Source organism: Topomyia yanbarensis, chromosome 1, assembly GCF_030247195.1.
Source record: "Topomyia yanbarensis strain Yona2022 chromosome 1, ASM3024719v1, whole genome shotgun sequence".
Lineage (NCBI taxonomy): Eukaryota > Metazoa > Arthropoda > Insecta > Diptera > Culicidae > Topomyia > Topomyia yanbarensis.
This window is the reverse complement of record NC_080670.1, coordinates 175,721,556-175,740,479: the sequence shown is the minus strand read 5'-3', so window position 1 is coordinate 175,740,479 and position 18,924 is coordinate 175,721,556. Positions and strand designations below refer to the sequence as shown.

The window sequence follows — 18,924 nt, the reverse complement described above, 5'->3', positions numbered from 1 at the left end:
TTTACATCGATTTATACACAAGAAATATGAAGAAATAATGTTTTCTTAGGTTGCACTAAAATCAACTTGAGCAGGGTTGCGTTTGTGTCCAATACTTACGTGGCTAGTGAATGCTCCGTTGTTCCTTCCTTCACTCTACATATGAACATCGTTGTACCGTTCGAAGTGGTGCCGATGATCGATCAGCATCAGATCGTGGTGGTAGGTTAGTGGAGGTGTCTGGTGAGAATCGCTCTGTTCTGGACCGGAATGAGCGGGAGGGTGTGAAGCTCCACCGGAGCTGACTATGCTGCTACTGTTTAACTTTTCCTCCTCCTTCGCAAGGTAGCTATCGGCAATATCCCGATCTAGTCCGGTGTAGGTGAATGTTTTCTCCTGCTGTCTGGAATCATCTCCTCGGTGGTGACGTTGACGGCGATGTTCCTCCGGCAGTGTAAGACTCTGTTCGGAATTGGCCCGTACTGAGCGTCTTCGGTTAACACGTGCCATGTGCGCCTCTAGCAGGGCACTTTCCGGATACATCGGAGGATATTGGTGAACGCCCGGTGGAATCATATTAGGGGAATACATCGCCGGAGGTGGAGGTGTTGAGTACATGGGTAACATTTGCGGCATCTATAAGGAGACGGATGAAAGAATCAGTGTTTGGATTTAGGTCTACTGTGTTGAGTACTACCCCATTGCCAGCGCAGGCAGGAACTAGCATAACCGGTCTCGAGCCTGTTCCCGTTCCGTTGCTAAACGTGTCGGTGCGGTGTTTCTCGCCGTACACGGATCCGTAGCCGCGGTTCATCATCGTCTGAAACATCATATCCTTGATGGATGGATCCACCTGCAGCGAGTTTATGTAGTCTTCGACTTTCTGCTGGGACAGGAATGCTTGCGAGCCCGGTGAGCTGCTGTTGATCATGTTCTCCATCATCTGCGACTTGTGGGAGGGTCTGCGAAGTAGGAAAGGAAACATGATAATTTTATAAAATTTCTCCAAAGTTCGTTATAAGTAAAAGTTGGTTGAAAGCGGAATTTGAATCAGAGAAAAATTCCACAATTTTAAAATTGAAGATTAAGCTAATAGAGGAGGAACGACACGACGCGTACACCTCTTTAACCACATAAACTTCTTAAACTGGAATTATCGTAAGCATAGCTCGAAAAGCTGAGGTTGGCGATTGAAGTGACCCCACATGAGATTCTAGGCACTCGGAAGGTGTTCGGTCCTCGAGATGTTATTGATTGGTACATCAAAGTACGAGGCAAAGTCTTAGCACTGCGTTTCATTGTGGCACATGACCACATGACAACGTTTGAAGGGCGGGTGTTACGATCCTACTGACGGCTAAAATGTTTTCTGGCTGAGTGGGGATCAAACATCACGTTGGATCCCTTGGTTTTGAACGTTCCAGTAGAAGAATCAGAACAATGCAGAAGCTGTCATAAAACACGCGGAACAAACCAAGGACTAGCAAGACGCAGCACAAGCGAGAGTTGCTCCAAATGAAAGAAGAAACGGAAAAGATAATGCAGCTTCACATGGAAAGAGAACTGCTGAAAAAGAAGATGGCAGTTGAAGCAGAGTTGAATAGTATACGGAGTAAGCTATATCTCGCGTTCTACTATTGTGAGGTGTAGATTTACCCGAGGGTCTGCCCCAAAGGGAAAAAGAGCGTGTCCGGATAAGAATAAGAAGAGTGGCAGATTTGACAAACGCAAAACAGATTCAAGATAATCTGCATAAGGTGTATACATGTGTGTACAATAATATTTTTGGTGGCAAAAGCTTTGAGAGGCTGAAAGCACTAGTTTCTATATTCAAAACATTGTTTTAATTAATTTCGTTTCTATTAACCGCTTTTTTGGGAAGTGAATCAGTATTTACGCAATGTCGATCTTGCCAATCGTAAAACCAAAACTCTCGCTTTACGTATGCCTTTACCTTATCTGGTACCATCTTGGGTTTTCACGTCATTTGCAGTTTGACAAGACCAAAATTTGACAAGACCATAATTTGATGTTGGAACGGTCTATCCCTGAGAATGATCATAGGAAGGGCAATCCCTCGGCCTTACTTCGCCAATAATGCCTAGTCGTACTGGCGCCACTGCCACTGCACGGCGGATGTTGGATACTGCCACGATGGTCCTTTGCCAGCGTCATTGTGCAGTAGTCTCGTACTTCGTAGAGGTAAGTCATTTACAAGGGAGGCATCTATATGTCGAGAGATTTCCTCAGCTGTATTAGTTAATGGCTTCCTAATAATGATCCTGCGCGCAGCGGGATTTTACAACTATCATCATGCTGTTAAAATTCATTTCGAGTGAAAATCTCGGACAAATCATTGCTCCTTGATTATAGATCATACTAGAAGACGAAAGAGAAAACTGGGGATAATCAGTGTCTAACTATACTGCAAGAAGAAACGAAACCGACGAGGGCTCTGATTGTTCCAAGAAAGGGCAAGCTCGATAAGTTGTCGATCTTCACAGGGCAGGCTAAAGAGTAAAAACAGGGCTGTTGTAGAAACGATGGAACAATATGCGACCCCCAGGGTAGTTATAATAAGACGGTCGGATTGGCTGGCCACCAACTAGTTGGCGAACCTGTTCACGCACTTCACCACTCTTCTTACTTTCTGGATCTTTTAGAAAGTTTTTGCCGTTTCACCTGCTGAATCAGGACCTTTTCTGCATCCACTGCACTTTCAGCTGTCGCGCGCGAAATGAACGGGTTTGTAGGGGACTTTGGATATCGCGAAATGAATAGAACTCGAAAACTATTTTTCTGCGACCGACACCACTGATTGCTTTTAACTATCTCAATTTATTGTATGTTGTTTGTGTACATTTTTCTACGTGTGTTTATGCTGCGGCTATTTGACAGCTATGTTATGGTTTGCAGAATCCATTTCTGCTTAGGGTTTGCACAGTGGGCTGACTGTGCGAATCGTACGGTATTTTACATTGCATTTTGTATATAATATTCTAGGATTAGTTCAATTCTTCTTAGGGCTAGGTAAGTATTTACAGATATTTACATTGTATAAAATTTCATTTTCTTTCAGGTTCGTATTGAAGAATTAGAGGTGAGTATTGAACAGAACCAAAGGACCTAAATATGCAGAATCATCTTCGAAAATACTTCACGTTGGAGAAGACTTGGCTCTCATGCTATTATCTGAATCTGCCGAGGACAGCAGAGACAGAAAACTATTTAACCAAATAGTCGCCATCAAGTCGGCGAGCGCTTCGTGGGGGGGGGGGGATTTTTGGGAAAAATGACGACCCGCAAATGCCAGGCAATTTCTCGATGGCAGCTAAGCGAATGCAGAGTCTGGAACTGTCAAAAAATCCAGAGCTGCGACAGAACGTGAAGAGTCAAAATAAAGCTTCCGCTCACATTGCTACTTAGGAGAAATTGACGGAAGAAAATCCAACTAAGGTATGGTATCTACTCCTGCACGTTGTATTTAACTCTCGGTTTAACACCAAGAAGCTGGGAAAGGTTCGGCTAGTATCGGACGCTACAACATCCGTGCAATGCAAGCCCCTTTACTACGAATTGATTAGGGCCGCCGGATCTTCTCTCCAATTTACAAGCGTGAACGGTAACGCAATTGATGCTTGTTTGTTCCAGTACAAGCTTCTTGTATTCAGTTGCTCCGGAGCAAACAAGAACACAATAACCTTGCTTCTTTTTACTCCGGTTTGCTAACAGCAGTAGAACAAAGAGAAGAAAAGAATGCAAGAACGATTTTCTCCTCGTTTGCTCCGGAGTACTTTTCAGTTTCTCCCGGTATCGGAAGAAACGTAATCCAACCCAAATACTCGGATATCACAGTGTTGGGGTTTTCCCGGTCTCATAGTGAAAGTATATTGCGGATATCATGTCTGCTAGCTCGCAGGATTCCAAATCATCACCGATCCCCATTGTTGTAGGTTATTTCAAGCCTAATATTACCACAGACATTATTATTGTGATATTACAGCTCCTGTATCGATTCTCAGCCGAAAACGCAGCTTAAAGGAATTGCGAAGAATTATTGGGCGTTATCTGAAAAGTTCACTCAAAATAAAACTTCGACTGAGCCGTCGTGAAGATAAATCTGTATCGATGTGTCATTGACGTTGATTGGGTGGAATACCGAATTAATCACAAGTCAAACAGTAGACTTCTGTTCAAGTTCTGTGGCATGTCGAAAACAGACCTGTGTATCTTTATCAACAGTTTGTAACAAATGTCCCAACAACAGGATGTCAGAGTCGCACTCTTCCTGAGCCAAGAGAGCATATTTTGTCGTGGTGAATGGTGCAACTTTTTCTCAGTTTTTATACAAAAAAGTGTTTAGAGCGTATGTTAAGGGAACGCTTCGGATTTTCCGGGGACTGTTTGCTCGCGAGTCAATGTAATACAGTCGTTGTAGCAAAAACCACGTAAGGAATAATAACAATACTAAAAATGAATCGGAGTTTTACTAACTGCAAGGAGGCGGAGCTTACATCGCGCAAGATGAGCATATATAAGGCGTGTACTCAGCGCAGTAAATTCAGTATTCTTTTAACATTCGTGAAATAAACATCGAAAATAAAAATAAACCGAAAATTTCTTCTTGACTCCTATGTAAAGAATTTAATTTGAAACATTTTTTGGTCCTTCGAACCGGTTCTTTTCAGAACCACAACCAGTCAAGAAATATTTCGGTCGGTCGGTCGTACGTGTGCAAGTCGGGTACAAATTTGCAAACGGTCGGTCGCAAAGCGATGCAGCAGCGCATCGCATTCGCTTCGGAGTGAGTTGATACGAAAAGTATTGTCACGGCAGTGTTTGTGAACAAAAAAAAGTAACAGTACGATCGCAATTTCGTGGTAGCGGTAACGTGGAAGCAGAGTTAGCACAGCAGCTGGTCCCTACGATACACCCACGCATCAACAGTGATTCAAGTACTATATCATACAGATATGGCAGAATATAGTCGTCAGCGAGCAACTATCTTCGGACGTATGACCCGAATCGAAAAATACATCTCAGATTTCGATTCACTCAAAGAACAGACAGTGCAGCATGTCAGGGAACGCATAAATGGGCTCAATAGACTATGGGAAGATTTCGACGCCGTTCAGATCAACATCGAGAATGAAGATTGCAGCAATGCGGATGAGGAGGACAATAAAAGAGCAGGCTTTGAGTCACGATATTTTGACGCAGTAGCAAAACTTGGCTTAATCGTTGAGAAGCTAGAAGCCGCGCAAAACAGTGTGATACCATCCGCTCCTCCCTATCAAGATGAGCACCCAACACCTTCGCATAATCAGTCTGCAGCAGTGGTGCCTATTCGGTATGTGGAACCACAATTCCGTTTACCACCGTTGGAGCTTCCGAGATTTCACGGAGACGTAATGGATTGGCCTTCCTTTCGAGATTCCTTCGTCGCACTAATTCATAACAACGGTCAGTTGTCTGATGTGCAGAAACTGTTTTATCTAAAATCTTGTCTCAAAGGCGAAGCTGTTCATATGGTTGATACTTTGGATAATACCGCAGCTAGTTATGCCGCAGCTTGGGAGCTATTATCATCACGATATGACAATAAGCGAATAATCATCTACAAACACGTTCAAAACCTTTTCCACCTAACTCAGATAACTGAGGAATCTTCTAAATCGTTGCGCAAGTTATTAACCGATTTTCAACGAAATGTTTGCGTACTGAAACAACTTGGGCAGCCGACGCAATATTGGGGAACACTTTTACATTATTTGTTATCCAGCAAGTTAGATCCTATTACACGTCGCGATTGGGAGAATAGCATTAAGCCTTCGGAAGTACCAGACATAGGACAGCTGGTAGATTTTGTTCTGGTCAGGTGCCAAACATTGGAAACATTGGCTGTTGAAAAAAGGAACCCAAGTCGCCCAAAATACAATGCGGTCACTAGCATTGTCACAACAAATGCATCAGAATGTCGAATATGTAAAAAATCACCATTCCATCCACTCTTCAAGTGTCCAGGTTTTCTAAAAATGCCGATTTATCAGCGAAATAGAACCGTGATAGAATTAAAACTGTGCAGCAACTGTTTTTCGACACGACATGAAACATCGGAATGCAAATCAAGTAACTGCAGACTGTGTGGACAGCGACACAATTATCTTTTGCACGTTCCGGGTGAATCGCGAGGTAGCGAATCCGACGCTAGCCAAAACATAACGCTCTTAACATCAACGTCAATCTCAACTCCCGAAGACTTCTCAGATAAGGAAAGTTTTATTGCTGCAGCTTCAACATCTAATGCAGCGAATATGTTGGCAACAGCAGTTGTTCTGATACAAGCACTGAACGGTTCACTAGTACGATGTCGAGCTCTTCTGGATTCCGGATCTCAGTGTAATTTTGTTACTGAGTCTCTATTGCAAAAACTACAGTTAAAAAAGCAAAAGGCAGTGCTTCAAGTTCAAGGTATCAGTGGCAGTACAAGTAGGGTCACCTCAAAAATATTTGCAACTGTTAAATCGCGAATAAAAGACGTACAATTTAAAACAACGTTCCACGTTATGCGGAAGATCACAGGAAGCTTACCAGCAGTGCAGTTGAATGCGGATGATTTTCCTGTATTCAAACATCAATTAGCTGACCCACAGTTCTTTAATCCAAATACCGTCGATTTATTGCTTGGCTCTGGAATCTTCTGGAAACTATTATTGCCGGAGAAGATTGAGCAGGATAAATACATTCTCTGGAACACTTCATTTGGATGGATAGTTTCTGGCAATACGGAAAATGTCATTGACCGTGCGATTTGTAACATTGTAATGCCGTGTACTTCGGCAGATACAGAACTTTTACAAAGCCTAGAACGATTTTGGCATATAGAGCAGCTGGAGCACAGTGTAGCAAAGCAAGCAACTATGGACAAATGTGAGCAACATTTTCGCCAAACTCATCGACGTTTGTCTGATGGTCGATACGAAGTCACACTACCATTTGAGCTGTCACCATCGATGTTGGGGGATTCCGAGTGCAACGCTCTAAGACGATTCCACAGTTTAGAGAAGCGCCTCTTTAATGATCAAAATTTGCGAGAAATGTATGTCACATTCATGAGAGAATATGAAAGGAATGGACACATGAGTGTAGTAGAAACTCCAAAATCTAATAACACGGTGGTACACTATATTCCGCACCATGCTGTTTTAAAACCAAGTAGTACAACTACAAAATTGAGAGCAGTGTTTGACGCATCCTGTAAAACATCTTCGGGGATATCCTTGAACGATATTCTTATGACTGGACCCACAATTCAAGCAGATCAATTGATGCTACTTCTTCAGTTTCGGTGTTGGAGATACGTCGTGACTGCGGATATAACGAAGATGTACCGTCAGATATTAGTAGATTCAGCATCAACCGATCTTCAGCGCATTTTTTGGAGAGAAGATCCGTCACAGGCAGTGAAGGTATACCGCTTAAATACAGTTACCTACGGTACACGTTCGGCGCCATTTCTTGCCATTCGCACTCTACATCAATTAGCATATGACGAAAACGATAACCATCCTGATGCCTGTAATACTATTTTGAAACGGTTTTACGTTGACGACATGTTGGATGGATCAGACTGTAAGGAGGAACTCCTGGGGCGCCAAACGGAAATTATCCATGTTTTGTCTAAAGGTGGATTCGAACTACGTAAATGGAGTAGCAATGATCCAGATCTTTTGCGACCTTTACCAGAGGGTTTCATTGAGAAAGGTGGACTGCATGAAATGAATAAGGACGACATCGTAAAATCTCTTGGCTTACACTGGGATACTTTCAGCGACCAGTTGGTTTTCCGAACACAGTTGAAAACGTTTCAGAATTACACGAAACGATTAGTTTTGTCTGCCATTGCCAGTCTGTATGATCCAATAGGATTAATTGCCCCAGTAATTATCATAGCAAAAATCATTATGCAACGAATAACACAGCTTGCCATTGGATGGGACGAACCTCTACCAGCTGAAATTGTTACTCAATGGCAATCATTTTACGATAAACTTAGTGGCCTGCATCAACTGCGCATTGACCGATGGATTATGAGGAGTGCACATCCAATATCCATTCAAATTCATGGATTTTCAGATGCATCAGAGTTGGCATATGGCGCTTGTGTGTACATTAAAAGCAAGGATTCTGAAAACAACGTGCAAGTTCATTTACTATGCTCAAAATCAAAGGTTTCACCATTGAAGAAAACGACATTGCCAAGATTGGAGCTGAGTGCGGCTTTGTTGCTTGCAAAACTTATTGACAAGATTTTGATGTCTATAGAGTTGAAGGTTGACCATTGTTTCCTTTGGACCGATTCAATTATAACTCTGCAATGGATTTCCGCTCCATCAACTCGTTGGAAGGAGTTTGTTGCAAATCGCGTGGAAGCTATACAGACGCTCACATCACAACACACTTGGAAACATGTACAGGGAAAGGACAATCCAGCTGATATTGTATCTAGAGGGCTCCCACCAAATTTACTAATGGAATCATCAGTATGGTGGAACGGACCATTGTGGCTCATGGACGATTTTCAATGGCCTAAACAACCAATATTACGAGGAGAAAATGTACCAGAAACGAAGGGTGTATACAGTTGTATTTCTGAGCCACACTTTCTCAGTAAGTATTCAACGCTTAGAACTCTCAAGCATGTTGTTGCGTGGTGTCTTAGATTCAAGAATAATACCACCACAATTCAAAAAGAGACTCGTTTGGTCGGCCCTTTATCAGCGCACGAGCTGAACGGTGCCATGAATGCAATCATTCGTAATGTGCAACAAGCAGAATTCAGTGAAGAACTGATACAATTAAACAAAGGGCAAGGTGTATCAAAATCAAGTAAACTTGTGTCGTTGAACCCGTTTATTGATTCATTTGAAATTTTACGTGTCGGAGGAAGACTACAAAATGCAGATATACCATACGCCACAAAACACCCGATTATTCTACCACCTCGCAACTTTCTTGCTAAACTCATCGTGCGATCAGAGCATGTTAAACAATTGCACGCAGGACCTCTGGCACTTCTAAATGAAGTGAGAACAACATATTGGCCAATTGGTGCCAAAAATCTGGTTAAGCAGGTCGTGGCCGAATGTATGACGTGTGCGCGTTCTCGAGCTAAGGTTGCTCATCAGATTATGGGAAATCTTCCATCGAGTCGTGTTCTACCATCAAGACCAAGACTGGCGTTGACTTCGCTGGTCCATTGATGATCCGTTCGAGTACACTAAGGAGGGCTCCACAGCTAAAGGCGTATATCTCAGTGTTTATATGTATGGCCACGAAGGCCATTCATTTGGAACTTGTTGGAGATCTGACAACGGAATCTTTCATTGCTGCATCTCGAAGATTTATGGGTCGACGAGGAATGGTATCCGAGTTTTATAGTGACAACGCAACAAATTTCGTTGGAGCAAGATCCGAGTTTCAGGAGCTGTACAGACTATTCAATTCAACCGATCACCAGAGTAAATTGTCAAGGGCGCTGGCAGACAACAACATTTCATGGACCTTCATCCCACCACGTTCTCCCAACTTTGGAGGTTTGTGGGAGGCTGGTGTTAAATCCGTCAAGACACACCTGAAGAAACTGTCTAATGGTTTGCTCTACACATATGAAGAGTTTAACACCGTTTTGGTTCAAATAGAAGCGATACTGAATTCACGTCCTTTGACCGCCATCTCTGACGACATCAACGATTTCACACCACTTACGCCAGCTCATTTTTTGATAGGCGATCGATTGACATCACCAGTCGAATTGGATTTGATAGACGTACCACAAGGTCGCCTTAAGCGTTGGCAATCCATTCAACAGTTAAAACAACGATTTTGGAAACGCTGGTCGAGTGAATATTTACATCATCTCCAGCAACGTCGCAAATGGCAAACATCTACTGAAAACATCAAAGAAGGAGCTTTAGTATTGCTAAAGGAAGATAATTTACCACCCATGAAGTGGGCTTTGGGACGAATCGTTTCTGTTCATCCTGGTACTGACAAAAAGGTGAGAGTAGCTACGGTGAAGACAACAAATGGTGAATATGTTAGAGCTATTTCCAAAATATGTCCTTTGCCTATCATCGAAGATTGAAGGCCATGTCTTCAAGGCCGCCGGTATGTAGCAAAAACCACGTAAGGAATAATATCAATACTAAAAATGAATCGGAGTTTTACTAACTGCAAGGAGGCGGAGCTTACATCGCGCAAGATGAGCATATATAAGGCGTGTACTCAGCGCAGTAAATTCAGTATTCTTTTAACATTCGTGAAATAAACATCGAAAATAAAAATAAACCGAAAATTTCTTCTTGACTCCTATGTAAAGAATTTAATTTGAAACAGTCGTGATTCGTTGGTTGGGCCACCGCCTATATCCAACTAACGAATTTAATAGCGACTGACAAATGTCAAAAACTCTCCAAAGAAGACATTGGTAGTGTAAAAGATTGTTAGATAGATTGTCAAAGTCAATTTGACATGAGATTTTGACGTTCAGATGCTTTTTAGTTGGACAATGGTCCAACTAGCGGAGGTCCAACTAAAAAGCGGCCCAGTTAAAAAGTGTCCTACCAGCGAATCACGACTGTAGATCATGTGGACACTCTCCAATATAGGCAGGCTTTTCAGCATTCCTAATGCAATAGTCATTCTAAAGATTCTCTGAGCATTTGCCACACTAGTCTTTTTCTGTTCAAATTCTTCGCTTATTGGATAAAGGGGTCCTTGAAATAGCAAATCTCGTATTTCAGTTGGTCTGCGCCTAACAAAGTTGAATCGGTGACCACGCCGTCCATCTTAACTTTGTGGGCGGGCGTATAGATGCTTCTTTTTTTTTTGTTGGAGACGAACCACTGCGACCAGTATTTAGATCTATTGTGGTATGCTCCTTCCTTAATCTAAGTGTACTATCTACTATGACATATCATTATTGATGAGTGATTGTCGTTAGTAAGATACACACTCTTCCCAGTTAGGCACTTCACTTCGTATGAAGTTTATTACCTGCTTGGGATTTGCAGTCCACATATCAAAGGGCTCCAATCTTCCTTTGTCGAGGACTCTTAGTCTGCGTTGTATCAATGCACTGCATTCGCAGAGCAGATGCTCTGATGTTTCACTTTCAGATCCGCAGACGCGGCATGTATCGTTTGTAAGCTAACCAATTTTTTTTAAGATGATGTTTACTCGGACCGTGCCTGGTAAGTAAGTAGTAGTTTAGCGGCCAGTATCCTATGATGCGTAGCTCTTTTTTGCTTAGACTAAGCAACTCCAGGCTTTTTTTCTCGTTGGGTGAGATAAATTCCTTAGATCGTCGTAGTCCAGGTGTAGTACTCCAATTGTTTTTCATAGCTGTGATTTCTCACTTTTTCAATTCCATTTTGAGGGCACTCAATGAGACTCCATAGAATAGTTCTAAGCCGATAAAATTAGTGGAAGACCCTTTTCTTGCTAGCTCATCGGTTTTTTAATTTCCTACAACTCCGCAATGTCCTGGAACCCAGTATAAATTAACATGATTTTTCTCTGCCAATTGTCGGAGTGCAAGAATACACTCCCATACTAGTTTTTTAGCGACATATAGAAGCCTTTAATGCGTTGAGCTCAGCCTGACTATCTGAGATAATGCAAATATTTGCGTACCGGTATTTTCTCTTCAGACATACGTAAGTGCATTCTGGAATGGCATATATTTCTGCTTGAAATACTGTCGGCCAGTATCCCATGGAGATACTAGTGTTCATTCTTGGTCCTGTAATACCAGATCCTGTGAAATTATTCATTTTTGACCCATCTGGGAAGAAAATCACTGAGCCTGAGCGGAGACTAGGGCTATTTAGTTCCCAGGTTGTCCGTTCAGGCTTCATAATTTTGTAAGTAGTTTCAAAGTTCGGCATCGCATACAACCAGTCTTCATTTGCAATGACGAGGTTATTTATAGGAATATCTTTCAGAACCGCAAGATGTCCTGTTAAATTTCCAGATAATAATTGTTTATGACGACTTATTTGCAATGCGCTTTTTTCCGCCTTTGTATTACCTGATGTAGCGGAAGGAGATGCAACATTGCATCTAATGCTTTTGATGGAGTACTTCGTATGGCGCCGGTTATCGCTCCACAAGCAAGCCTTTGAAGTTTACCTAGCTTTTTCTGAGTTGATGTCCCTTTTGTTTTAGGCCCCCAAACTAGCGAGGCATATGTTATTCTTGGTTTGACTATTGTAGAGTTTAACCAGTGAACCATACTTGCTCTGAGACCCCATTTTTTACCAATTGTTCTAGTGCACACCCAAAGAGCACTAATTGCCTTGCTTATAACCTGCTCAATGTGCGCATTCCAGTTTAGCTTTTTATCGAGTATCAATCCCAGATACTTTACCTCAGAGGACATTTCAATTACTGTTTCGTTGAGCAAAAGTATTGATATAAAATATTTCCTTTTTTGAGTAAATGGGATTATGATTGGTTTGGAGGGATTTTTGTTCAGGCCCTCCTTTTTACACCACTTTGAAGTGAAATTCAGTGCAGATTACATTCTATTTGAGATAATATAGTCACATTTCCCCCTCACGAGTATTACAACATCATCTGCAAATCCATTCACTTCGTATCCCATTTCAGTAAATGATTTCAATAGCTCGTCTACAACTAATGACCGCAATAAGGGTGATAGAACTCCGCCTTGGGAACATCCCTTATTTGTTTTCATAGTCAGTGACGTGTTTCCAAGCGTGCTAGTTATTTCATGGTTTGTAAGCATTGAGTTGATCCAATTTATTGTATAAATATCAAACCCAAATTTCTCTTCGCTTTCCGCATTGCACTATGGGATGTGTTGTCGAAAGCCCCTTCTATGTCCAAAAAAAACCGCAAGTGAGATTTCGTTTGTTTCAATAGAAATCTCTAGTGTTCCAACCAACATAGGTATATAGTTTAGTATTAGACTTGCCCTAAACATTTTCGTCTGGTATGGAATGATATGCTGTTTGCTTTTTTGTAGCATTATTGGCAGTATTCCGTCCATCCCCGGCGATTTGAATGGTTCAAAGGAGTTGATCGCCCATTCCACATTTGCGTCTGTGAATATAGCACCAAATACAAATATGTATTTGATAGCACTGACTATTTCATAATCTTCGGTACTAGCTTCATATGAGTCAGGCTATGCTTCAATTTGATTCTGCGTTTGTACATTATTAAAGGGAAACGAACCAGGAAAATGATTCTCCATTAGTCATTTAGCATAATTTTTAGAATTGATCACACAGCAGGTCATTTGGCATAACGGACATTTGGCATAATTTTGAGAAGTGATCACACTGGAGGTCATTTGCCATTTTTAATGTAGAATACATTTAAGCTTTCAATATAGGGGTCCCGTTTCAAAATATCGGCTGGGGCGCCGCGTCAGATTTTGAACGTTAATAACTTTTAACATACTTAACAGAATGATTTGATTTTTAGGCCAATTTGTTGAAAATATGTTCCTCTATGCTGTATTAAAATTTGAAGTATGTATAACATGCACTAATAACAAAAAAATGTGTTTTGAAAAATCTTTCGAAAACGACTCGGAAAAGTGAAAATTTTCAGCCCATCCCGCACACAGCCGTCACTATGGTGGACCAACCGAACAATAAAATAATGAAAAGTTTATATATAGGTCAACTACATGTTTGTTCCTATGATTATTCGCATTGGGTTGCTTGACGAGAGCAGTTGGTGGGGAAACGACGGCATATTCCTTTGGTTAGGCCATTAGAAGCCGGGCGGAAAGGAAAGGCTCATGCACGGCACGAGAACGAGCGAGAAAGCGATAGTAGTGCATATTAGCGCGATTATATAAATATCTGTCGGTCGGTTTTTCTCATCATTCGTATGCGTTCAAGTACTAGCAAGCAGCCAGTCCACCGGAGGAAAGCAGTTGGCAATGACGAAGGCCGAAAAAGTGCCCCAGCTACTGGTGACTCATCGGAACTGTCGCCCTGCAAGAATTTTGCCCCAACTAAAGGGCAACTAATCTGTAGGCTATCGTTCCAGCGTCTGGTTCGTGAGATTTTACAGGACTGCAAAGTCGAGCTACGCTTACAAAGCTCAGTCGTAATGATGCCCCGAGAAGCCAACGATGCCTACTTGGTCGGTTTGTATTATTAAACTGGCTCACCGTGTCCGCAAGGAGTGCGTCTGAATTATGCTCCCGCAATAAAACAAACGGTTCTTTACAGGACCAATTAATTGTATTCTAATAAGAGTTAAACTGAAATTTCCATTTTATGGTGTATAACAAATAATTTTCAGAAAGCTATATAAGAAATACGATGTGTGGAAAGAAAGAAAGAGAATTTAAATTATCCTCTCTCGCTCGTTTTCGTGCACTGCTTTTCCATTCCTTTCTGCTGCTAATACCATCATAACTAAAACGAATGTGCGTGTTCCCCCACCATCTCATGGCCAGTGTTGCCACAATTGCATGTTGCTATTACACTTTGAATTATTTTATCGATCCTCTCTAGTATTGATAAAATATAGAACGTGCAAAATACACCAGTTGCATGCTTTTATTCGAACTTTTTGGCAGCCTCCTTTGATTAACTGCATAAATCATTAGATTTAAATTAACGTCTCGAAGTGAAGTCACGATGCTCCGGTTATGTCACAGACATTACCCACCCATCTTTTTTTTTAGTTTAGTAGAGCGAATACGAACTACTATCGCTCTCTCGCTTGCTCGTTTTCGGGCCATGTGCCTTTTCATTCTTTTCTGCTACTAATACTAGCATAATCAAAACGAATGTGCGTCTTCCCACCATCCATTTAGTGAGCAGTGTTGCCAAACGCATTTTCAGTTTTTCATCAATAACATTTCAACAATATTTTCAAAGAATGCTGTAGATTCGAAAAAAAGAAAAATAGTTGGTGATGGAAAAGAATTCCCAATTAGAATTTTTAACCATAATTATAACGAATCATTTGAAAATTTCACATGCAAACGTAATTTCGTTGCATATCATTAGATTTGGATTAACGTCACAAGTGTAGTTACGACACTCCGGTTATGTCGCAGACATTACCCACCCATCTTTTAATGTAGAATATTTAATCTAGAAATCAGAATGTTCCAATGGTCGTTTCAGGCGACTTCAACATAGATGTTTCAAAACAAGAGAATTTGAAATTTGTTCATTTTATGAATGAATGTCTCAAGCTTCGTTTGATCTCTGATCCATCACATGCAACTACACTTTCAGGCACATGCATTGATCTTGTATTTGTCAAAAACGTCAATGCAGAAACCCGAAGATATATTTCGTACTTTTCATATCACAGACCAATACTTTCTTTAATTGATCCAGTGGTTTAATTTCAAATGTAAACAACGCTTGAAAAATTATAACCGGTTGACGACCTACACCTACACCAATCATGTCCGAATCGCCTCCTGGACAACAGCTAAGCCCGGAAATAGTAAGAAGTCAGAAGCATCCAACGAGAATCGAAGCCAGCGCATCTCCCCCACCAAGGCCAACAACGCCAACAAAAACGGTCCTTTTCAGGACTACCATCATTTTTGTAAAGAATAATTTGAAATATTCCTCGCCCAAATCACCTTTTGTCCGAAAATTCCAATGAATATCAACATATTTGAAGAACGTGTTCCTTATGTATTCTACAGATTCTGTCACGTTCGCCCGAATGACATTCGCCCGAAAGCCATTTACCCGAAGGACATTTGCCCGAATGTCACATAAACCCGAATGTCATTCACCCGAATGCCACGAACACCCGAAAGACATTCGCCCGAATGCAACATAAACCCGAATGCCATTCGCCCGAATTCCATATACCCGAAAAACATCGAAATGTCAATCGAAAAAATTTAATTTATTAAGATGAAATACAAATTTTATTACATTTGATGATATGAAGAAATTAACATTAAAGCTATACCAGTCAAATAGTTAATCCAATCACCTGGTTTGTATGATTTAACTAGGGTTTCCAGTTTTAAGTCCTTTCGTGAGTTCTTTTTAGACTTTTTAGCTGTTGGCACCGCTTGTAGTGTACGTAAAACATACGTACTAGGGTGTTTCTCTTCAAGCTGTAATTGCTTCAACACACCATAGAATTTCCACGGCTTAACAAACCGTTCCATTTATTGTGCAAGTCTTCCACATTATTGGTGGTTCTAGGAAACTTTGTCGATACATTTTCGAAAACTGACCACGGAGCGGGGGGGCAAAGAAGGGTTATCGAGAAACTTTTTGATTAGTTTCCTTCCTACCAAAAATACAATTTTTACTAATGTAATCCAAAAAATCGTCGAGAGCCTTTGGGCAACTTTTCCTCAATTCTTCGAGTGCCATTGGAATACCTTGATGGGGCAAGAAAGCCAAGGCAACAACTTGTTTGTAAATTAGTTGTATTTGGTGATCTTCCGAATATTTTGTCTGACGACCAAGTTGTTTTATTTTTCTGAAAAAAACTTGAACTGTCTCGAAATCCAATATTACGTAGAGAGCTATTTGGTATATAGATTCAAGAAATTGCTCTTGTTTTGAAAGAAGGAATCAACCCTTATGTTTGAGTATACCGGGCAGACGAGTGGAACAACAGTTTCTTTGCAGACTTATTTGGCATGCAGATCCAAGGATTTGTCATGTTTGAAAGAAGCAATCAACCCCTATTTGTGGGAAAAGAGCTGCTCATGTTTAAAAGAAGGAATCAATCCCTAAGTGTGAGTAAACCGGGCAAACGAGTGGATCACCGGTTTGATTGCGAGGGCTATTTGGTATACAAACTCAAAGGACTGCTCAAATTTAAAGAAGGAATCTATATTTCAGTAAACCAAGCATACCAATGGATCACAGGTTTGCCGGGTAGGGACCTTCCGCTTCGGTTCCTCGACCTCGGTAATTGTGGCAAAGCCGCATCACACTAGCTTCGCCACATAACATTTATGAGCTACTATTTACTAACGGTGTAGTGCCAAATGGACTCCCACCATGCAAGATATAATTACTAATTTAATTGATTCAATTCGTTAACGGAACATCTTAATATATATTTACCTCGATCGGTCGTGTTTCCGAAAGATTTCTTATTATTTTGTCCGGTTTATCACAAGATTTCACCGCTCGAGCTGACAACTGCGTCCTATATGCATCAGTTTGCACCTGAAGAGCATTTGTGGCGTTGGCAACAGAACCTCAGTGACGTCGGATAGTACACCTAAAAGCGATGTCGCATAGCCACATTGGTCAGTGTACGGTTAACTAATGTGGCTACGCCACATCGCTTTCTGGTGCACTGTCCGACTTCGCTGCCGCTCAGTCGGCTTTAAACTAGCTATAGCCCCTATGTTTGAGTAAACCGGGCAAACAAGAGGATCACAGGTTTGCTTATAACTCCGGCGACGGGTGGATCAACGCCTCGTCCAACGGAACCTCAGCGGCTTTGCGCCGCTTCGGATCCTTGGCCTCGGATATGCGGCCAAGCCGCATCACACTAGCTCAGCCGTATAAGTTCACTTGTTATTGTTCAGTTTATCAAACTTTAGTTAAAGATTTCACATTTCCCGCTCGGATTTGGTTTATTTAGGTTAAAATACATCCTTTTGGCAAAAAAAACCGCATTAAAGTCGGACTTCTGTCACAAAAGTCACTAAACTAGACAATTACCGATTTTATATTATGCTTGAGTGAATGTGGTATTCGGGTTAATGACATTCGGGCGAGTGGTCCATTCGGGTTGATGGCATTCGGGTAAATGGTCTATTCGGGTTAATGACATTCGGGTAAATGGTCCATTCTGGTAAATGGTTTTCGGGCGAACGTCATTCGGGTAAATGACTTTCGGGTGAATGTCATTCGGGCGAATGTGATAGAACCATTCTACATCTCTCCGGTTATGTCGCAGACATTACCCACCCATCTTTTCTTATTTCGAACAGTTTTGTTTCAAAATTTCAAACTGTTATACAACGCCGTTCTATTTGTTGCTGATTTTAAAACACGTTTAGAACTGTGTTTTAAATACATGCAAAGTTTTCAGCAGAGACACTTAGAACCGATAGACTGGGGAAAAATAAATTTGAATGCAGTAACGCTGAAGGCATGGCGAGACATCAATTTTAAACTGAATAGAATACCCGCTAAAACTGCTGCTGGGGACAGAAAGTTCCAGTTTTAAAATTTCCAGTTTTATATTATAGAACTGTCAAAATTATAAATCTGAAACTGACACTCTCCTGAACATGCTCTAAGTTTAGATGTTACAATATTTGAGGAGAGCAGAATGAATCCCAGTTTGTGTTTTTGGGATTTCTGTAAACTTCTGTTAGTGTTTCTGCTGATTTGTATTCGAAGAGTATACACACAGAAAAAAAATATTGGTAAAAGTAAGACCCGAATAGAAATGTACAGTAACAAAACCTTGATTTTCACTGTGACAATACAGTATTTTTACAATAATTTACAGTAAGTTTTAGTGTTATGCTACAATACAAAAACAATAAACTTTAACGTTTTTATAGTAAATTTCAATGTAAAATAGACTTTTACAGTGAAAAAGGGGGGTGGTTATGTATCTTAACATTAAAAAAAAATCAGTTTTCCTCCATACATTTTTTCTCGAAAACAGTAAAATTTAATGTGAATGCACTGTATCAGTTTTTTGCTGAACAGTAAAATTTATTGTTACATGAAATTTTATTGTGAGAACTTGGCATCGAACAATGTTGAAACAGTAATAACTATAATATTTATTATTTTATGATTGTTTGTAGGGTAAATGCTATTGTAAAATTCTATCCGGGAGAGTGTTCCGCTCTTAGCAAAAAACAACCAACACCTACTGTCAGATTGAAAGTAAAACTTTTAAATTAATCAAAAA

The 18,924-nt window shown here is 40.9% G+C and overlaps 1 protein-coding gene across 2 annotated transcripts in view; it reads right to left on the bottom strand.

Annotated features, from left to right (window-relative positions):
- Positions 1 to 7: 7 nt before the first annotated feature.
- The window catches only part of LOC131682195 (uncharacterized), a 75,670-nt gene continuing 56,753 nt past the window's right edge, over positions 8 to 18,924 (bottom strand). For both annotated transcript variants that reach the window (XM_058963523.1, XM_058963516.1), the window contains exons 5-6: positions 677 to 941; positions 8 to 615 (exon numbers count right to left, since the gene is read on the bottom strand). In XM_058963523.1, coding sequence (XP_058819506.1) covers positions 136 to 615; positions 677 to 941 — 745 coding nt within the window. In that variant the 3' untranslated portion in view covers positions 8 to 135. The remainder of the gene's footprint in view (positions 616 to 676; positions 942 to 18,924) is intronic.